This window comes from Corapipo altera, unplaced genomic scaffold, assembly GCF_003945725.1.
Source record: "Corapipo altera isolate COAL_440 unplaced genomic scaffold, ASM394572v1 59, whole genome shotgun sequence".
In the NCBI taxonomy this organism is placed as follows: Eukaryota; Metazoa; Chordata; class Aves; order Passeriformes; family Pipridae; genus Corapipo; species Corapipo altera.
In genome coordinates, this window is record NW_020884917.1 from 1,293,113 (window position 1) to 1,316,168 (window position 23,056).

A 23,056-nucleotide genomic window follows, 5' to 3' on the forward strand; every position below is an offset into this window, starting at 1 on the left:
TCTTGTTAGAGTTGATCATGAGTGTTTTGTTAACCTACATCATCCGCAACCCCTGAAGCCTGTCAGAGCAAGGAAGCACAGATGAGCTGTTTGGAGTTACCTGCTTAGGTCAGTTCATGAACCTATCCTTTTCTTTTAGATACTGCCAAACAGAGCTCAGTAGAGGTTAAACCCCTGTCCCTTGAGTGGATTCAAGAATTCATGGCTTGAACAAATTTGTGGCTGCTGAACAAACCAGCATGTGGAGCTGATTTTGTTGAAAAATTGTGTTTAAAAACCAAGTATATTCATTTTCTGGGCTGTTCGGACAGATTTTTTTTTTCCTGACCTAGTTTGATTACAGAATCATAAGCCTTTAATGATACAGTACTTCAGCTTATGGAATATCAAGATGAGGTAAATTTGTAAACATATATAAGTATTTTTATGTATTTCTTGTTTTAAAATAGGTTGAACTGCACTACTAAGTTAAAATACCACATTTTTATAATATAAAATAGTAAAAAACACACCCCAGTTTACTTTTTTCTGTGACTATTTCTGTAAAAGATTTAATGTACTATAGTTGTTTTTATAGTGAAATATTATTGATAAACTATGCTAATATTTCCTATGTTGTATTTCAGAGATAGAGATTTTTGTCAGTTGGTCTGGTTTGGTATCTGAAATACCCAAGCTGACACTGGCCTTGGGAATATTTTTCTTCCCATGGAAATGAGAATGTGGTATTTTACATAGATAAGTTTAAAAGAAAACTGTTTTGTTTTACTTTAGAAAATCCTGAAAGCAGAGTAGCAACTACAAAAGTTCTAGGCATATTTTTGTGTGTCTCTGCTAATAGCATAGGTAAAAAGCCCTTAGAGGTTCTGTGAGTGTCATTCTTCCCCCACACCTACATAACTTAATGTGGAAAAAGTTAGCAGCTCTGAAGTCACAACAGTGAACAATTTTTCTTACTTAGCCATAGAGAATAGTATTGTTTCTTGACCATATTTTTTCCCCAGGAATCTCTCTGTACTGGTAACACAAGTTTTATACAAATGAAGGAGACAGATCTGGCAAATTACAGCACTAAGTTATAATTAACTTTCAAGTTACTTTTTTTGAAGTCTAGCAATATGTATGTGTTTTATTGATAGTTTATTTTCAGATGCTTGGTAGTTGTAATAAGACTCTCCTGGAAACTGCTTACTCTGGAAAGGTTTAGGATAGGTTCATAGAGAGTACTGTCTTGTTTTGCATTTAGGGTGCATGAAGTAAAATCATAAAAGGAAATTTCCAAGAGTGTATGCAGTAAAGTTTAGTTTAACATGCATGAAAAGTAGCTGTGTAAAATCCTGTAACAAAAGAGATTTTTTGAGGTAGTTAGCAAAAGTTAACAACTTTGTATCTGAACTTGTTGCATTGGGTTTTGATACTTAAAATACCTTTTTTTTTTGTTTTGCTTTGTTTGTTTGTTTTGTTTTTTTTTCTAGCAAGTATTGAATTTTTTTACAGGCTTATGAAAAAAATCTTGTTAATTCCTTTTGTTGCTAAAATTCTGTTTTTTGAGTTGAACATGAAAGTTGTCCTAAATTCTGCTGCCCAAGCAAAAATTTTTTTAATTTGTGAAAAAACATAGAAGGGTGTGGTGGGGTGTGATTGGTTTTCTTTGGTTTTGGTTTTTGATTGTTTGTTTGTTTGCTTTGGCTTGTTTTTTTTTCTGTAAGTTTTGTAGATGCTTGAAGAAGTTCTGTGTTGACTTCAGATAGGGTTTATTATATAATGATTTGTCCATTAGTAAGATTGCATAAGCTCAGGCTGAAAGACCTGTATGCTGCATCTGATAACAGATTGTAGCTCAAGAGCTTGTCTGCCACTCCAGAGCTGACTGATGTATAAAACCAATGCCTGTTTGTGGTCTCATTGCCTGCAGTAGTTTTTCTCTAGGGTTGGCCTGTTTTTCTATCAAATTCTTCCTGCTTTATAACTCTGCACAGGAAGCCACAGCTGTGGATGGGGTCATCAAACTCATCTGTGTTTCAGAAAAAGTGACAAAAAGTGAGTTTTTATTTATCCTTGGTCAGTTTAATGCAGTTTTTGGACAGTACTGGGGTGTGAATAAAGAATTGGGAAGGGTGGGATGATTGTAAGGTGCCATTGCTGCGAAGGAAGTTACTTTGGTGAACACCTTCATTAAGTAGCATTTAATCTAATTAATTAAGTTTATAGTATTTGAAATGAGAGTTCATGGAGCCAGCTCAGATGCGTGTTTTGGGCTTCCCAGTTAGTGAAAGTCAGTCACTGTTGACAGGGCTGTGGGCATGCTAAGGGTGAGGTAGAAGAGATCAAGGAGCAGTGTGATACAGTTCATTGAACAGGGTGTTGCAGTAAATACATTCTTTTCGAGCTCTGAGGTTCTGAGAAGCAAATGTGAAAGCATTTTGCTTTATGGAAGGTAGAAGTAGTACTTCCCACTACCTGCCCATACCCTATGTGGATGGTTGTATTCCTTCCTTACTGTAGGCAGCAAAAAGCATGATTACTTATTTTATTGTTCTGTTTGCTTCAGATTGCATGTGCAGTTCCTCTTGGGTTTTATATTCCCCTCCATCCCCCGCATTGAAACTGTTGGTTAAGAGTGCTCTGAAGAGCAGTATTGTAGCAGTTTATGCATATATTTAAAATATGTGAATGACCTTATGAGTGTAGATTAATTCACAAAAAAAGAACTGATAAATTATACTGTACAAAATATGTTTTAATTCATAAATATCTCCAAAGAGGAATCCTAAGTAGAAGGAAGATAATGTAGTATTTTTACAGCTTACAATATTGTGTAGTATTAAGCACAATTACAAACTAATAGCGTTCTTTCAAAAGGGCAAGACCCCCTCATTTGTTCTCCCGTGCTTTTCAGTTGAAAATTTTCATTAATTGATTTTTTTCCTGAAATTTGGCACAGTAGCCAGAGGAGCTTAAATATAGTTTTTGACAGCCGTATGACTGTTTGAATAGACTGCCTAATTTAGAGAATTATCTGTGTACTTGTCTGTCACTGATGGATATTGCCAAAACGATCAAAGAAAAATAGGACGTTGTCTTTAAATAAGGCTATTTCTATGTTCCATAGGCAAAGCAGGAGCAATTTGAGCTGAAATTGTTCTACACTTCTTTGTCTTTTGTTGTGAATCCTGGGTGTGTTGAACAGAGTTTGTCTGCTGAAAGTAAATGTTGGCTAATTTAAGCTTATAGACATGAATTTTCATAAGAACTTACTATAAGGAATGTGAATCTTGTGTAGAATTATGAAATGCTCAGCTGACTTTATTTAAAACACAAATGTATATGCTTTAGGGGACTGCCATCTTTTGTTTTTCGTTTCCAGATATGCAAGTATGAGTAGAAACTGAAAAGAATATCTATGTCTTTGTTTCTATTTTCTTGTAGTTTTTTTTTTTCCTCTTAAAGCAGTGTCTAGGTGGCTTCAATATGTCTCATTCCTAATAGCATAGTTCAATCCCCTTAATGTTCAAAAAGAGGGGTTAGTTTTGTTATTTTTCTTGTATTTGGTGGTGGCCTGTTTGAAATTACATTGGTTTTGTCCTTAGTGTAGTTGTCTAATGTTCAGTGCTACCCGTACACTTAGGTACATCGTGCAAGGGTATATTCTATAGCTCAGGGAATTAGGTAGATGTAATAGGACAAGTGCCCAGGTGGCCAAGAAGGCTAATGGCATCCTGGCCTGTATCAGGAACAGTGTGGCCAGCAGGACCAGAGAAGTGATTCTTCCCGTGTACTCAGCGCTGGTCAGGCCACACCTGCAGTACTGTGTCCAGTTCTGGGCCCCTCAGTTCAGGAAGGATATTGAGGTGCTGGAGCAGATGCAGAGAAGGGCAACAAGGCTGGTGAAGGGACTGGAGCACAAGTCCTATGAGGAGAGGCTGAGGGAGCTGGGGTTGTTCAGCCTGGAGAAGAGAAGGCTCAGGGGAGACCTCATCACTCTCTACAACTACCTGAGAGGAGGTTGTAGGCAGGTGGGGGTTGGTCTCTTCTCCCAGGCAATCAACAGTAGGACAAGAGGGCATGGTCTTAAGCTGTGCCAGGGGAGGTTTAGGTTAGACATTAGAAAGAAATTCTTTACAGAGAGAGTAATCAGCCATTGGAATGGGCTACCCAGGGAAGTGGTGGATTCTCCGTCCCTGGAGGTTTTTAAGATGAGGCTGGACGTGGCACTTAGTGCCATGGTCTAGCAACTGTGGTGGTAGTGGATCAAGGGTTGGACTTGATGATCTCAGAGGTCCTTTCCAACCCGTCTGATTCTATGATTCTAAGTAATGGAAAAGCGTGGATGTCATGAGAGCTGGGCAGCAGAGTGCAGCAATGCTGAGCTGTATGTGTGGGATAGTCAGTGTGGGGTCCCTTCAGCTCTGCAGTGCTGTGCTCTGGGAGGGCTGGCTGTGTTCAGTGAAGCTTTGGACCCAAGATGTTAAGCTTTTGTGTTTAAGTGTGGTTCATGCTTCTCCTTGTTTGCTGTGGAATCAGGATGATTGCCTAGTGTGGAATGAGACAGTCTGTCAGTCTTTGAGTGTTGACACTTGAATCACTCGGGATGCCTCACCACATTTCCCAGTGTTCCCTCTTCTGCAAAGAAGGTGCAGGGAATTATGGCAAGGTTTCCTTTTTTAGTGTGATGCCAGGTGAGATCTGTTTAGTTCAGGTTCTGTGTGGAAGTCATTCTGCACTTTCGGAGGTGAACTTTCTCTAGAAACAGTGTAACTGCTTTAGCGTTGTGCTTGCTTTCTTTGTATCTGTGTTGGAGATGCCCTAATCTGCCCATAAATAACTGAGTTGGCTGCTACATAGTTTCTTTCTTTTGGATAAAGCTTTTCAGGACTGGGATCTTTGGCAGTTAGGTGGTTTTTGTGGACCCTTTTTATCAAAAGGATGAAAAATGGGAAAGAATAAGATTTAAAAACAATAGAAACAACTAGCAGCAGGATTCAGAAGGGGAAATGGGGACAGAGAAGAAGGACAAGGCCTGAGGGCTCTCAGAATCAGACCGTTGCACTGAGACAATCCAGTATCATGTTTTATTTATTAAATGAAAACTGTTTAACACTTTGCAGTCTTAAAACAGGCTTAACTGTTCTTAGACAGATGGGATTTAGCTTGTGCCACTTTGGCTATTGTAGGGGATATTCTGAAACTTTATATGAAAAGTTGGCTAGCTCTAACAAATTGATCTTAACATTGACTAACTTCTCTGCTCTGCAATCCTAGCTGATTCCCATTCAACATAATTTAAGGAAAATGTAGAATGTTCTTTTCTTGTCTAACAAAGTGAAAACTCTAGTTTTTTACAGCTCAAAGTACTTTCATAATTTCTACTGTTCACATTTGTAAGAAAGTGATTTGGGAAGGGTTTTTCTAACACACAGGTACTAATGGAAGTAGACCAACAGTAGGCTTGAGACAGCATCTACAACCCTGAATTTGCCTCAGAGATTGAGTTTATGTTGTTGTTTCCCTGAAGTCTTTTAATTCTCCAAATTACTTTTGCTTGCAGGGGTGGAGGTAGTGCCCAGCACCCCTCTAAGACTTCATAGTTCTGTCTCATTTTTTGCCCCCCCAACATTCCCTGTCCTTGCCTGTGAAACTTCTTATCCCGGTTTCTCAGGTTTAGTTTCTTAAATGTATAGTTTTGGGGACAACCTTTGAATTGACACTGGAAATTGCCAGTGGCTTTTGTCTGTAGTCCTAATGTGAAGATGATGGATCAATTGCACTGTGAGAATTAACTCTGTCCACCATGAATATACTCTTCTTGCCCTACCCCCTACTGCAGTACATATGTTAGCAACATTGTAATTTTACTTTGGCGATGTTTAACTGCCCAGAAACATAAAAGCACGGTTCACTTGGTTTGAAAAACTGCTGCTGAGAGTTCGTTGTTATATCAGTTTTGAAAATCACTGAAAATTTTTTACAAACGTGCATCCAGGACAGTTTTTTTTAACTCTCAACTATATTTTTTCTATAACCTATCTATGCATATGTTTCCTTTCCACTCAGTGCTTTTTCTTATAATATAGACTTGACATTTAAGAGGCAGTTTTTAATTTGTTTGTACTTATTTGACTTAATATATGATGTATATCCCACTGACTGTTGCACATTAATGATACTGCTTTAACTAGGAGAACTTTTTCTTGCTATAACTTGACATAAGCAACAGTGCAATTTTTTTTTTTTTCATTTTCTATGATTTGTTTTTTGGTGCCTTGAACATTAAGTCATTTTCTGTATTGTGCCCCAGACAGCAGCTTCAAACTAGTGAAAGAGGAGCGTTCTTATAAGTCACGTTTGTTTTCAGATGAATGACCTGAGTGTTCGTAAGTTATGCTGTTTTAAAAGGAAATATGAATCTTCTTGTGAGGTGTTATTTTTTACCATTTTAATACAACAGGTAACAATGATGTTCATTGCTGGAATATTGAAAAGATTGGGTTTTTTATTTGATGGAGGTACATATCTCTCACATCTTAAAGCCTTGTTTGTGGGGTCTTCCTGGGGCTGTATTTAAGTTGTATGAAAGAAAGATGGAAATTCGGTTAGGTTTTGTCAGTTTGTTTTGTTGTTGTTTTTAATCCAATTATATATGATTTCCATATAGATCTGCTTTTGATGAGCAGGGCTTATCTGGCAAATTAATTTCAGTTAAGAAAGCTTTTTTTAAGCCTGAGTCATTTGTTATTCTCCAGGAAACTAGAACAAGAAGGGCTGTGGTTGATGCAATATTAGAATAAGTAAATGTGATCTGTGTTTTTGTTTTATGAGCTCTGTTACTTCAGTATTGTCAGCTGAGCTTTCATTTATCTTTAGAGTTCATTGGTACTTTTTCCACTTCTTTTGGCTGAATCGTAACTGAAGCAATTTCGACGTTCTGTATTGTTTACAAATTGAGATTCTGTTATTTAAAGGCACTTATTCTATGTCTAATTTATTTCCAGTTAATGGGATGTTTTTCCATATTTTTGCTTTACTTAGTTTAACATATAGTAGAATGTATTTTCTGTACTTCATGGTGTTTTTATGCTGTTCTCTAATCAATATCATAGTGCACTTTGAGTCACTGGCTTGTCTTGACCGTGTTCTAACATGCATGGTCCAGAATTATTTTTTTGAATTGTTATTTTAATTTTTTATCTCTTGGTGTTGTGGCAAATAAGATACAGGTGGATTCTGCTTGCTGTCTTGTGCATGGAACCAGACTAAGCATGTTTAATGCTTTACTCTATGTTTACCTCCCCGTGCTGGTTCTCCATCCTCCCCCTCTGTCTAGTCAGGTGCATTATGTTATACTTATTTGTATTCTGTGTCTTTTTTAATCAAAGGATATTTCCCATGATTTGGGCTGGCAATTCTGCCATTTGTTTGTAGATTAATTTTCATTCTAAATCTAAAACCACAATGATTTTTCTTATAAAATATGATTATTAAGTCTTGCATGAAGATGTGTGTCAGGCTCTTATAGACTTGTTACGTTTTGTTCAGTGTAAATGAAGGTGTAACCCAGAGAATAAAGAGACTCTGTACTAGTTTCCCCCCTCCCATCATAAAATCTGATAGAACTCACATCTGACCTGTGCAGAGCTACTGAAAATAGAGCAACAAGCTTTCAATAACTTGGATAAAGCTGTACATATGACTGCCAGGGGAGCTGTAGTGTGGGGCAGTGAAAGTAGCACTGGGCCTTTGACTCAAGCCTGAAGATGACACCTCTGTTCGTGTTGACCTGCCTTGATAATTAGAAGGGCTGTAATTGTTACTGCTCAAATTAATGATGCTTGTTTGAGAGTATATTAACCTTAGACAACTGGACATTTCAGCCTTTCATCCATGATGGCTATTGTGAACGATATTTTGAGCTATTTAGTGAAATATTGTAGGTTGTTACAATGCAACTTTTGTGAGGAAACCAGTCTTTGATGTAGTGGTTTAGTTTCAGGATGCTGTCAAAATAGTCTTTGCCAGCATAGTTGCAGCATACGGTCCTTGATTTTGAAAAATACTGAGCAGATTGGCATATTCCAGCAATGTGCTTGGATTGTAATGTAAAAATACAACTTCATTGCCAACAGTCCTGTAACATAAAAGTGAAGCAGTTGGCACTAGGAGGGTGATCAGCAAAAGTGGAATCAGCGGACAGTTTGGGTTTTTATAGAACACTTGAGAAAAGAGCAAAGTCTCTTATTCACTCTATTTCTAGAATTTCTTCATGCTTGAGAGGCTGGGTAGGAGGACTGTACTTGGGAGTACCTCTTTGCACTTGAGGTCAACTCTGGAAGCCTATTGTAGGAGTTGGTGTCTTAGTGAAGAGGACCACTCCTGCAAGGAGGAAAAAGTTTGTCTACCATGAACACAGATCTCCAGAAGTTAATTTACAAGGCTGCTTGTAAGGATTCCAGTGTGTATCTTTGAAGTGGGAATCTTGATTTATTCCTCTTCACCCCTTTAAATCCATCAGGTACCTTTTTGTAGAGAGGCATTAGAAGTGGTTAAAGCAAGTGTGAAGGGTCCCACTGATCTGTAATTAAAATCACTGTTTTCCAGTATCTCTCACTTAAATACATTTTCTTTTTTTTTTCTCTGTTGGATTGGGATGGTATCGCAAGTGTCTGATTGAAAGGAATTAAAGGAATTAGATATGAAAGGTATTAAAGGAATGTCTTTGTCCTACCTAACTTCACTCCCACTTCTTTTGTAAGCAGTGGCATCAGAATTGGTAATATTAACGTGACATTGTCTCTTGTAGGATAATCATGGGTCAAACCGGAAAAAAATCTGAGAAGGGACCAATTTGTTGGAGAAAACGCGTAAAATCAGAATATATGAGACTGAGACAGCTTAAGAGGTTCCGACGTGCAGATGAAGTAAAGGTGCTTTATCTTTTGGTTCTATTGCTTATGAAATTATACAAATATTGATTTCCCTCTGAAGTATGAGGTGTCTTGCAGTTAACATCTGCTATAACAATTTCACTGAATACTTCATTAACCTACTGAAAAGTCTATGGTCTTACTAACAGGTGTGATACATTTATATGTAATTGGATTGAGAATGTTAAGTATCAAAAGATAACTGTGGAGAACAAGTATGGCAACTTCTTTAGCTGCATACTCTTTAGAATGTAATTCCGTGCTAAACCTTTGAGTATCTAAATGTGTGAATGTGGTTTGAATTGAGGAAAGGGATAATGAACTGTATTGCATCTCACTGACATTTAAACAAAATCTGTATGGTTGAGTTTTGAGCACTTTTTTTTTTTAACCTGTCTGGTTTTGTTTATTTTTAATATTATAATGCCTTAAGATGCTAGCAAATTAATTTAGAGTCTTTGATTTATCTGTGATGTTGTGATTAATTTTTAGAGTATGTTTAATTCTAATCGTCAGAAGATATTGGAAAGAACTGAAATCTTAAATCAAGAATGGAAACAACGTAGGATACAGCCTGTTCACATCATGACTTCTGTGAGCTCATTGCGCGGGACCAGGGAGGTTGGTTAACATGTGTTGTGGTAATTCCACTTACAAGGTTGTTACCACGTTTTCGTTTTATTACGGGAAAATTGGCTGTTCTTTTTCTTTTTTTTTTTTTTTCCCCCTCCCCAGCATGATATGACTTGGTAGTTTAATATGTTTTATATAAGTCTCTTAAAGAATTTATTATTTACTTTGATCATATGACTTCTGGAAAACAATAAATATGTAGCAAGCTACCTAGCTTTAAATGAAACACAAAAGTGAAACTTCTTTATTTCTGGTAATACTTGGGTCATACCTCAGCATCCTTTAATCAAACTGTTTTGTCTCTGTGGTATTGGGAGTTTACTCTTGCACCTATTGGAGTTTTCTCTAAGTTGTAAAAATGAGTGGTTACTTTGGTTCTTAGTGAGCTAAAGCACATGAAATCTGTGAACACACCCACTTGACAAAGTCTTCTTTGTATTAATTAAAATCATTTAGCCATAGAGATCCTAAAAGGAGTTAGTTAGGTTGATGAACCCTTGTGTTGCACAAGCAGATTGAAAGCTGAATTTGTGAAAAACATTTCCCTAATTGTGGTGCAACTTAAGCACCGAAACTGGCTTTCACAGGATCACCAAACTGGTAAAATTAGAAGGGACTGCCTCTCTATTCAAGCAGGGTCATCCTAGAGCATATTACTCAGGATTGTGTCCTGTGTCATGTTGGTAGCTTGAACAGTGGTTTAAGCTGACTCCGACTTTCTGTATTCAGCTCAGGTTAATTTATCTTCTTTCTCAGTTGCTCTTTAGGCACTTCTTCCAACTAAACCAGTTTGAAGGTGTTTTATCTGTAATCTGAAAAGCTAGGATGAGAATGAAAAGACCTTATTGTGAATAAGTTGAAAAAAACAAAGCACTTTATGTGCAGATTTTCCTTTTCCTCAAATTTTAGTGGAGAACTGGGGAACAGAGGTGTGTCAGAGGTGCATGTGTGTTCACATGCAAGCAGGCCAGGACCTTTCAGTGTTCTTTTTTTAAACTTTCTTGGATATGCAATTACATGTACAACTCTCCCTATTAAATGGCACTGTGGAATCAGAACTTCTGATAATTATTGACACAGGTACACATCAAATTTTCACCTTTTTTTGTTAGTAAAAGATCATTCCTCACAATTCTTCTTTCTTTTTTCTTTTTTTTTTTTTAAAGCTTGGTGTTCACTATTCTTTATGTTAATTTCCTGCCTGTATTGATAGAGCACACTAATTACTGCATTCAAATCCAGTCTCTGTCTCATGAGTCAGAGCTCTAATGCTCGATTTAAGATTGCCATAATTTATACTGAGAGAAGTGAGACAAAGAAATGGTGGAGACTTTAAAAGATTACTTTAAAATCTCTTTCTCTTAATATGCTGAATTTCTTCAGAGTTGCATAAGACACTGGCTAGAAATTTAGTGACTTGATGGAAAGGTTCTGTGAGTGCCTTCAACCAGTGACAATAATGTGTCCCATACTGGCCTGCTAAACATCAAGCTGGGTTCCATACCAAAACAACAGGACAACATAACTGAGACTTAGTACCAAACATTTTGAGTCATTTTAACATAGCCTGTTTGTCAGCCTGAGATTTCTAGTTCCAAAGATAAAAGTAATTAGTTTTTTTACTTTTGTATTTTTCTTTAAAAATACATGAAAAATATGCTAGATGATGGCTGCTAGCTAGAAAATTAAACATTAACCTGAAATGGAAATAAAGCAGTAGCATAGTGTAGATGGTGTCTTGAATATTCATATACAGAGCAGAAATCTAATTTAATTTGCTGCAGATTCAAAAGAAAAGAAATAAATCTGGCTTGTGTCATTCTACCAGGGTGCTGTTTCTGTATACTGTTTGTTACATTACTTTGTGCGTTTCTTTAGAAATGTGAAGCTCTGCTCATCTTTCCCTTCTGGAAAGGAGAAAGATCTTTTGTCTCCACTTTTTTCCTTTCATGTAGCTATGATAACTGTTCTAAGCTTTGTTTTACCCTTCTCGAAATCCTCTTTGTTGTACTTCTCCTAAGTTTGTATGTTTCTGTCTGCTTTTGTTTCTAGCTTTTTTTCCAGAGTTCTTCATGCTGCTGCCCAAGTATTTGAGAGAAGCTGACCTGTGTCTGTTAACTGTTGATTAGATGAAAAAATAACTTAATGTTGTCTATATTTCTATGGAGTGTTTATCCTTTGGAGGCTACATATATCTTTGAATCTCTAAAACAGTAGTCCTGTAGCTGAAAACTCATTGACTTAATACACAGAGTTGTGTATTAAGAATTAATTTTAATTTTTCCTTTGTAAGCAGTGAGCATAATCAAAGGCTTGAGGATAGGGTGAAGATAAACAGAGAATGACAGGAAAACAAGGCAGGACTTAAAAAGACTTGGAGGTTTAATTTATATAAGATGTCTTGCCAGCATTAAAGTAAAATTTTATTTATTTTTATAACATAAATAATACATGACATCTGCAGTGTATTGATCTGAAGCCAGGGGAATTCAGTTGGCTCTCAAATGGCTTGAATAAATACACTAACAGCAGTGTAGCAGCAACAGGTACTAAATCTGTTTTGAGATACCAAACTTAATTTGTATCGTAGGTTGAATAGTCCAAATAAAATACTATCACAACCACTTAATAGTAAGTGGAAAAAATCCATCACGATCTGTTATCAAGGTATTGACATAGAAATAATTCTTGAGGTTTTTTTCCTGCTAAAACTATTTATACTATTATGCCCTAAAAAAAAGATGTGTTTTTCAAAGGTTGATGTGGCTAATTTTGAGAAACTCTTTGAATTTTGTACATTGTGGACTGCTCTGTGTTTTATTTTTCTTGGTTTTTTTTTTTTCTGATCTTACTATGTAAGTGTAACTTCAACCTCTTATTTCAGTGCTCTGTTACCAGCGACATAGATTTTCCAAAACAAGTCATCCCTCTGAAGACTCTCAATGCTGTTGCTTCTGTGCCTATAATGTATTCTTGGTCTCCCCTTCAGCAGAATTTTATGGTAAGTTTAAGCAAGTGCTGGGAGGAGAAATGTATGGAGAAGACGGAAGCATTAATTTTAGAAGTAAACCAGCAAAAATCCATTGCCAACTACCCTCTCTGTCTTCGGTATTGGTAATAAGGCTATAATAACCAGAAATAAGCCTCCTCCTCCAATAAAATAAGCCCCTCCTCCCCCAATAAAATAAAGAAAAAGATAACTTTGATTTCAAACTAAACCTCTATCCTCAATGAACCTAAGTATCTCTAAAATCTTGCAGTAAACTTTATTTAATTCAGGTGACCTATTGTCTTGTGTGGCCTTTACCAAATGCTGATTTATTTGAAAGTATATAATTAGTGTAATGAGAAAGGTTTTCTGAGGAGTATGGATACTTTTATGTAAGACAATCAACCAACATACTCGTAGCAGAATAGTAATTCTTATGGCATAAAGGCAACTTAATCCTCAAATAGTCTCCCCATGTAATGGTCATTCTCATTTAGCACCTGAGTATGGCCTTCTTTTCTGATTAGCTTCACTGTATGCAGAAACCGTAACTCTAGATTTCTGATGTAAGTATTTGAGTTATTTGGAAAGCTTAACTTATTGAAAATCTTTTTCACATCATTTTGTGTATGATCACCTTTGTTGACTGGTTATTATGATAGTAGTAACACAGTGATTTAAATAACCATTTTTATCAGTATATGTACAGAGTTCTTCCACACATTTTTCTACTTGCTTTCAATGCATCAGTGTTTGGATATTTTGGACTGCAGAATCATGATCAGCAGGAAAGTTTACATTTATTTTCTTAACAATAGGGCGTTCTTTTGTGGTATTGGAAGATGCAGCTGAGTATCAGGGTCCATAAATTCTACTGATAAAACATGGTGTTATTAATGCATTTAGTCTATATGCAGACAAAAAAAGACAGTGGAGTTCAGATTAAATTGTCAGGCATGTTTCTGCTTGCTGTTTAGACAACTTGAATTTAAAGTCTTTTTGTGGTGTATTTTCTTATCTCTGGCAAAACAATGAAGGGGTGGTTTCCATTGTGGTTTCCAACATTACTGTAGAAGAGATCCACAGGAGGGCGAATGAACTTATCAAATGCAAGCTTCCCAAAGCTAGGTAACTTAATGGGTTTGCATAGTAGAAGCTTTGTGGAAACTGCTAACCTTGAGATTAGGAGATAGTGTTAGTATTTTGAGCCGGTCACCATGAGTGCAAAAAATTGTTGAACATCAGTGATGGTTTTGTTTCATTTCTTTAATTAATGGTAAATGTGCTAAAGCAGTGAAACCAGTTAGTTAATTGTCATAGCTAGACTCCTGTACCTTGTGGAAAATAGCAATGCAGAAACGGTCACTTGAAAATGCAATTTAAAATTGTTTGATTATAACTGTTGTTCCTAGGTAGAGGATGAAACTGTTTTACATAACATTCCATACATGGGAGATGAAGTGCTTGACCAGGATGGTACCTTTATTGAAGAACTCATCAAGAACTATGATGGGAAAGTGCATGGAGACAGAGGTGAGCCCAAACACTCAGGTATACAAATCACTCTTCCTACATAAATAATTGTTGTAGTATTGCTTGTTAAGGCTTGAGGCTTGATTGTTACAGTAGTGTCACTAGAATCTCTACATTTTGTAAACATTGGGTATAACTGGCTTCCTTATTTAGATATATTGCTTTGCATTTTCATAAGGCTAAGTGTTTTAAAGTAGTAGTATGGAGAAATTAAGCACATTGTCTTTTTCCCTATACCATACAGCGACTCTTGGTATTCAATTTTGTACCCAGAACTTTGGAATAAAATATTGTAATGTCCCTGCGTGTCCTGCCTAGCAGAAGGTGGCAGGAGAAGTATACAAAACTCTGATAATGGCAACATTTGCAATTGCAATTCAGTAGAATAATCTCTTGTAGATTTGTGGGGTTTTGTATATATTTATTCTCCTGTGTAGTTTACCTCTCCTCCCGTGTGGAAGCTGGACAACCTGCAATGTAATCTGTGTCTTAGTTTGCTAAAGTCTCAGTGAAGTGGTGACCTTTCACTTGCTCTGTGTGCTCACTCAGAACTGGTTTATACAAGTTTTGTAGACTGAGTATACAAGTTTATATACTGAGTTTTACAGCTGTAAAGGTTTCTCTTGACTACTCTGGTTCCTCCTTCACAGAAACATTACCTACCCAGTCTACCCCTTCACTCAAACAGGGAATAGTTTCTTAAAATTGATTATATTCCTGTTAATGCTGAAGTGATTGAGGAAGAGAACGACATTTTTTGAGTTCATTATGTGCTTCTTATGAAAGTTAAGCCTGTGATTTGATAATAAATGCTACACATTTGACTTGTTAATGTCCTCAGGATAGCTGGTGCCTTTGTATTTCATAAGGAACATAAAATGTTTCATGGGGTTTGGCCTTTGGATATTTTTACAGATTTACTGACTGCTGATATCCCTGTCAGAGAACTGGTTATGTCAAAATGATGACATTAGTAGTAAATGTCTTCTATGATTTAATTTATTATTAAATGAGTCTAGCTTTAAAAGTAATCCTGTTTGAGCATCTTGAGACCCAAGTTTATGATGGTGATTATTGTTGTTATGGGATCTTAAAACCTATATATTGAAAGTAGAAAGACCTTTTTTAGTTTTCCAATAACTAGTATTCTTGAGTGACTGTAATTAAATGCTGTGGGAATCTGTAATCCAGAGGCATTCCTGTGTAGGAGTCAGAATTCTAAACTAGCTTTATAATTGCATGTTTGGAGATTAATTTGTACTAACCTGTGTGTGTATATTAAGAGTTCTGTTTAAAACATCCAAATGGTATTTTCAGTGTCTACATAGTAATAAAACTATTAGTTTCTGTCAAGTTATTTTGACATCCAACACCAGTCCAGGGTCAAAAGAGGACAGTGATAAACACTGAAGTTCCTGCACAGTTCATGATTATTTTTTGAAAAATAGCAGTTTCTGTCAACACTAACTATGATTTTTCCTCTGCGCAGAAATGCCTTATTGTTAAATCTCTTCTGCCCTCTGAATGTCACAACAGAATATAAACTAATAAGTAGATCTATGCAGCATGGTATCCTTCAGTTTTCTCTTGAATTTTTTATATATAACTGCATTCTTTTTTTATCACCCTGCTAATGGGGTCTATAGGGAAGTGGATGCTAAGGGACTACCAACCAAAATCTCTCATGAGATTCCCCAGCTGATTAAGAATTACTTTATAGACTGGTAACATGCATTTCCAGACTGGCTTAACTTACCATGTTGGAACTGGGATTCTGGCATAAAATCTCTTAAATAGTCTAACTAGTAATATTTTTTTTATCTTCCAAGGAGGAGAGATTTATATATGTGTACTGATATGAAGCACAGGAAGTCGGGAAAAGAAAAATGCCCACAAGTTTCCTTCTTGCCTTCCCAGTTGTCAGTCTAAGAAATGAATAATGAGTATTTTTAACTCCTCTCTTGTTCATACACTGAAACTAAGAGGGGAAAACCACAAAATTCTTTTTTATGAACAACAGCATTTGCCATAATTTAATTGAAGTGTAAGGGGGATTAAAAATACTTCATATACACCTTGTGCTTTTGTGTTCACTCACAATTTTGCTGAATTTCAGAGTGTGGATTTATCAATGATGAAATATTTGTTGAACTGGTCAATGCCCTTGGTCAATACAGTGATGATGAAGATGATGATGATGGAGATGACAATCCTGAGGAAAGAGATGACAAGCAAAAAGATCGGGAAGGTAACAGGATGGGTACGTTTGTCCGCAGGCATTAAAAATTAAAACCAAAACTTTTTATTTAACCACTAAATAAACTTGTTCAAACCCTTCTTTATACAATACAGTTTTCAGGTCTAAAGTAGCATGGTTTTCATAATTGCCTTTGTCACTTAGTTCAAGAGAGTTCATTTTGTACAGAGAATACTACAAGATACTTGTACCAGTTTTTGTTTGTCTGCATACTGAGGCAGTCAAATGTAACAAATATGAGTCAGGTAGCTGTTTAATAAATGTTTTGGTACTCCTCAAAAAATGAAATATTATTCTAAAGTAGGCAGAGTTCTGAATTGCCATCTCCATCTGCTGGTGAAATAGTTGTTTCTCTATTTTTACTAGTAGAGTTCTCTCGGCAGGAAAGATCATTTAACCCAGTTTAAGTTGTCTGTGATATTTTTACATGTTAGAATTTTGCTGAAGTCCCCCTTTCTCTGAGCACCTTATTGAGGTAACAAAGGAACAGGAATATAATTTTCTTGTTTTCCAAATGTTTTGCTTCCTTGACAGAGAAAGAAAGCCGCCCACCTCGGAGATTTCCTTCTGACAAGATATTTGAAGCCATTTCCTCCATGTTTCCGGACAAGGGTACAGCAGAAGAACTGAAAGAGAAGTAAGAAAGTATTTCTTAGGGTATATTGGTGTGTTGCTCTGTGAAACAAAGATTCCTCGACTTCATTAAATATTTGGTCCCCCTTGCAGCTAGTTCTGTGGCAGTTGTGTAACTGCTGCAAGTGAAACTTGAAGGGAATTGGCCATTCCCACAGAGTCAAACAATACAGAAGTGTTTATTAGCCTTCCTTTTAAACTGTTTATAAGTGTATACTTTTGTGTCTTTAATAATCTATGTCATTTTTTGAGGTGTTAAAGCAAAAGCTTTTGTTAAAAAAGAAATAAATCTCCTTTTTGGAGTTAGTGAGTAATATATATGAAGAGATGATGGTCTGGAAAATAAATGCATTCTTTCCTAGTCAATTTTATATTTGTATTAATGAGTATGAAATTAAAAACTTGTCATGTCACTAAGAGATTGACCTTTTTAGCTGGCTTATATTTCTTAGGCTTTTTTTTTTTTTTTAAATTTGTCATTGAAAATATAGAGTGATACTGGAATAAAAAATACATTTAAAAAAAAAATATATACTTGATAAATAACGTCCATTACTTTCTTTTAAAGATATAAAGAACTGACTGAGCAGCAGCTTCCCGGAGCTCTTCCTCCTGAATGCACACCAAACATAGATGGACCAAATGCAAAATCCGTTCAGAGGGAGCAAAGCCTGCACTCTTTCCACACACTCTTCTGCAGACGCTGTTTTAAATATGATTGCTTCTTACATCGTAAGTATGATTATAGTGTACCTGTATATATTTTGGTTTTGCAAGTGAGGATACAATGCAGTAGGAAGGAAAGAGAAGAAAAAATAAAAGCATCAGTATTTCTGAAGTTTATGAAAACAGTTTGTCCATGTTGACATTATTTTGCAGTGAAAACTGTACCTCAAAAAAACCAAATGCACCTCTGTGGGGTAGTTTGTTATCCTTTTTGCATTTAGGACTTTGTATAGAATTCCTGACTTGGACCAACCTGTAACATCACTTCTCTTTATATAGTCTGTAAGAAAACTACATTATTTTCTACGATTGGTTCTGTGTTACACTTTCTCAGTTTATGCATGGAGAATGGAATGTATTTTTCCATTAAAATTCTTGGTTATTCATCAAACTTGTTTCATTTTGCAACAGGGAGAATAAATGCTCATGAACAGTTTTATCTTTTATTCTCTCAAGTTAATAACTTGGTTATTTGAAGAATTATTTCAGAGAGTTGAGTTTAAAAACTGTGATATCCTTTCCACTGAATTACTTTCATGTTGCCCCATTCTTTTGGGAGAAGGATTTGACAAGAGCTTAGCAGTGATGTTAGTTTTCGCTTGCAAAGTGTGAAGAGTAAGAGAGGTTCTGAAGTGCTACTAGAGGCAGTTCTTCCTCAGAGAAGAGTCAAATGTAAAGGGGAAACTAACAGTCAATTATGAAGTGGTTTTGACTTGGAGTGGAATACTATGATGCCCTCAAATTAATTTTCTCTTTTGACTTAACTGTTCATTTGCATGTTCCACTGTGAGTGCGCATGCATGTTCATTTGGAGATCTTTGTGCTTTGTCAGCAGCTCCTCATCCAGCACACATGCAATCTGCCTGTGTTTGTACTTCACACTGAAGGCTTTGCACAGTGCTGCTGCTTTTTAGTATCCCTTAGTTGCCTTTCAGTTTGAGGAGGAATTGGAGTTGTTCTCAGGTGGTGGGGAGAGGGAAGCTTTCCATGTTCCTGGTTCCAACAGTATTTGTGCCTTTTGGAGCTAGGTCTGTTGTTTCACTTTCTCCTTATATTCTATTGACAGCCCTTGCTTGAAAATATGAAGAAAAAAATAAAAGGAAGCATTTACTTCTGACTGAGGTTAAAGAACAATAAGTTTCTGGAGGTATAGCTTCTATCTTGTCCAACCAGTTTCAACATGATGTGTTCTGTGAAGCTGTAGGTTTTGTGGTATCTTAGTTGCCTGGATGACTCATTCCAAGAAGTGCTGTGTGCAGCCTTAGTCTGTAGGCCAGGGAAGTGAAGCTGTATGCTGCCTCTTGGCAATCCATTTATCTAGCAGGGGTTATATGAGTTCTTGACACTCTCAATAGTTTAGTAGAGAGACTAAATGCCATTTTAAAAGGATTTTGACTTTTTAAGTCAACGAAAAAGCATTGTCTGGACATAGTGAGAACCAACTCTTTCTAGTGACACCTTTGAAGACTTTAGGTATTTCTGCAGCAGTCATCTTAAGTAATTTTTCTCACTGATTTTATGAACTTGTAGGAGTTTTCCAGTGAAGATGTGGATTCCTCTAAAATATGCATATATTTCATTAGTCTGTGTAGATTTACCTTTCGCAGTCATTTTGCAGATTGACAGAAGTAGAACTGAAAAGTTCCACTGACCATGTGTTGGTAGCTGCTACTCTGGGGAGCCTGGTATTACTGGTTCACAGTTCTGAGGCATGAGCTCTGTGAGACTTCTGTTCTCTGAGTGCTGTGAAGGATGGGTTCATACTGTTGTACATTTTGATGTGTTTTTGAGTGCCCGGTTCAGCCAGTGGGAAAGTCCAGAGTCTTTGGCTGAAACACTGACTGGCTGCAGGACCTCAATTCTCACACTAGCAGCATCCTTTAAGCCAAAAGTGCTGTGCCTCCTTTCTCTGTGTTCATAATCTTGAGGTGGAAGACAAAGTGTTTTTGCTGAAAGATTGCCTAAGTTCTCGTTGCTGGTGAATTTTGATAAATCCCTTAAACAAGTCAGTGTTCTTTCCAACCTGGTGTATGTCCAAGGCTTCATTTAAACTGTACCTTGTACTTAAAAATGCCCAGACTTTAAATCATCCCTTCAGGATTTCAGGGCCATAGCAGAAAGAGGGATGAATAGCACTTTCACTCTGAAGGCACTCAAGAGGTACCTTTGTGTCAGGATGGAGTGTGAAATTACTGGTTATGATAATGCTCCTCATGACAGCTTATGCAGCACATACATTGTCACTGGTAATGATGTATTTGATACTTGATCATTGCAAAGAGGTCTCTTGAAGCTTGATTTACACATTCACTATGTAGCTGCCACACTGGACACTGAATGTAGTAAACTGATGCTTCAGTCATGCTTTCAGTCATGCTTTCAGTCCCTGAAAACATACCCAAATTCCACCTCAACAATGACTGCTCGCTGCTTTGGATGCATTGCTTCCTTTTGCTTTTGTCCATAGCAACACACCAAAGAAAGAGGATTGTTTTCTGTCTGTGTCTGTCTGTCTGCGTGTCTGTCTAGAGCTAGGAATTTATCCCTTAAAAACTGAGAGAGTCAGTTATATGACCTCTTTGCTTCCTGTGAAATTTTAAGACTGTTTGTCAAAACTCACCAGGCTCATTGCTGGGAATAAGTAACTCATCAAAAAAAAAAGACCACTCTGGTTATTGGAAGGCTGCACTAGCAATTTTCAACGTCTCTGCAACAATTTAACTTTTTTTAAAAGTTGATAGCCTTTCTACAGTTGCCTCTGTTCTGCTTCATGCACTTCCCAAGTGCTGCTGGATGATGTCCTGGCTTCTTGCAGATGACATTTTTGATGAATTACTTTGGTAATGTGGTGGGCCATAGTGATCAGATTTGTACTCTGAAAGGTGCAAATCTCTGGAGAAGGCATAGAGAATTAAAAAAAAAAATAGAGGAATTCTATTGGATCTGTTTTTACTTTTTGTAATTCCCCCCTCTTAGATTCCATTTTTGTTAAGATTAGCCTTATTTTCTGGAGTTTCCAATCTTTGTTCTAGAACATTTGAGTTAAATATAGGAAAAGTTATCATTAGATTTTTAACATGTCAAGTCCCCTTGACGACCTGGCAATCCCTTTATGTGCAGGTGATGACATTACTGAAAAAACTTGTGTACCGACTTCATTTGCTGACAGCAAGGAATTATGCCTAAATGTCTGGACTAACAAAGAATTTAGAAGAAGGAAAAGTATCAGGTAGGGGGAATTTCCCAAATAGCTTGACTGTGAAGCAAATGTACATTTCAGGCTAAACTGTTGCCTGTGTACTTTCACATTATGAAAAATATGAGAGTTGAGCCCCTTGGGGATGAGACAGATAATAAATCTCAAAGACAAAAAATATGCTCAGTGAAGCAGTTTTAGAATTATTTTCTTGAGGAAATTATTAAAGAAATACGGACTCTAGTTATTTAGGAAACCCTAAAAAGTCTTTTGTGGTTTTTTTAAGAAACATTATTACTGATATTTGAAAAAATTAATAATGTAGCTATACAAATAGTTTTATACTTGTCCTGGGTCCTTTCTTTGTAACAAACCTCCTCCCCAAAAAAATCCCTCGCAACAGTGGTGGTAGATTTTGACTGTAGTTGTCTTTACCATTCTATGTTGGATGTCTTTAAATAATTGAATACAAGATATAATACTAATATGAAGTATCAGAGCCTACTTTTGAAGTCTCTCTTTTTTTAAAAATATCAAAGGTTGATTTATTTCACTACCTTGCAAACTAAGCAGGTCTTCATTGTCCAAAGGAAAACAATTTTTTGAAAAAATTTTCATTCTATGACCGTGCACAATGAACTTGTGGGAGAAGTGTTTGCATCTGCAAGTAACACATAAAAAGAATAGTTTTGATTTCTGCACACTGCAGCACTCTGATATGGATCATGGCTTGCAAATGTTTTATTATTCTTTTGTATTGATGTAAGATTATTTTTCTTGTGCTATGAAGAGAAAGTAAAACAGTTATGTGGAAAAAAACCCTGAATGAAATGCTATACTGTGCAAATTTGAAGATGCAGTGTTACAAAATGGGGGGGGTTCCCCTCTGTTTTGGGTGGGAGACTCCCATCATTTCATTGTTCCTTAAAAGCTGGAAAAAGGTGGAATAACTTGGCATTAAATTGCTAGGTTTCTTTGTTATTTAGCATATTTTACCTAGAGAATGTATGAACACTTCAAGGTTACTTGAAACATATGAGAACTGACATACTACATAAAAGCTTTTAGCTGAAACCTGGGGGAAGAAAGTGCTAATAGCAACAATATGCATAAATTAAATTCCTATACTTGCTTGTGAATAATTTTCACAGAGCTACATGCCCATATGTAGAAAATTAAAGCTTTTTTGTGTTTCCAGATTTATAAAATATGATTTTTTTTAATAAAGGGATGCAATATTTAATTGGTGATACTTTACTTTTATATTGTTTATACCATTTTACGAAAGCCTTGTAAGAATACATTGCTTCCCTGGGGTTCCCATGTGCTATTGTCATTAATACAGGCACAACACTAGAATTTATGATTTGATTTTCAGCCTGCCCTCCTTTATGGGAGGGGAGCATGAAACGGTCATTCCAAGACAGAATGGTTTCATCAGAGAAGCTTTCTTAAGAAGTGCTCACCACCACTGGTCACCCTCCTCTGTGATGCTTGCAGAGCTATGCTGCAAACCAGACCACTGAAATGAAATTCACTTTTAAAACCTTTGTCTGTGAAGACATATTTGGGCTTTGCCCACATTCTTTAAAAGGGAAGGAGCTGCATTTAAAAAGCTCAGTCTTGAAAGCATAGTGGATATATAGAGAGAAGCCCTGTACATGATCTAGAAATAAGATGAGTGGGAAAGCCTGTGGTGGTGGTTAATGAGGGAGAAGGATGTCTGTCGTGTTGGTATGGAACTGCCCTTTTAGATTAATATGGGTAAGAGGGGAGGGATTTCACCTTTCAGTTTGAACATTAGCACTTATAATTAACTGAATGTTTAAAAACTTCACTCTAAGTTACAGTTGCCTAACTGCAGCTGTGGTAAAACTGTAGCATAAGTGCTTTTACAGAGCCTGGAAAAGCCACATTTTCAGATGAGTGTCTTTTCTAGGCCATCACGGAGCATTAACAAACAGACAGCTAGCTCTGAGTACTCTTTTTTTTCCTTTTGAACTTCAGTGCATTCCCCATTTTTGTTCCTTGCAGTTCTGTATGCCACTGTTAACACATTCAGAGGGACAAAGTATTTATTAATATGCATCTATTTGTGTATATATGTATATATATAAAGAAAACTAGAATAATTTTTTCTTGCACACAGGTGAATTTTTTTTTTTTAA

General features: G+C 36.5%; 1 protein-coding gene across 1 annotated transcript in view; it reads left to right on the top strand.

Annotated features, from left to right (window-relative positions):
* The window catches only part of EZH2 (enhancer of zeste 2 polycomb repressive complex 2 subunit), a 49,731-nt gene that overhangs the window by 11,760 nt on the left and 14,915 nt on the right, over positions 1–23,056 (top strand). Inside the window, 7 exon segments of the mRNA XM_027655973.1 lie at positions 8,798–8,921; positions 9,414–9,515; positions 12,439–12,555; positions 13,956–14,076; positions 16,193–16,336; positions 16,868–16,970; positions 17,535–17,698. Coding sequence (XP_027511774.1) covers positions 8,798–8,921; positions 9,414–9,515; positions 12,439–12,555; positions 13,956–14,076; positions 16,193–16,336; positions 16,868–16,970; positions 17,535–17,698 — 875 coding nt within the window.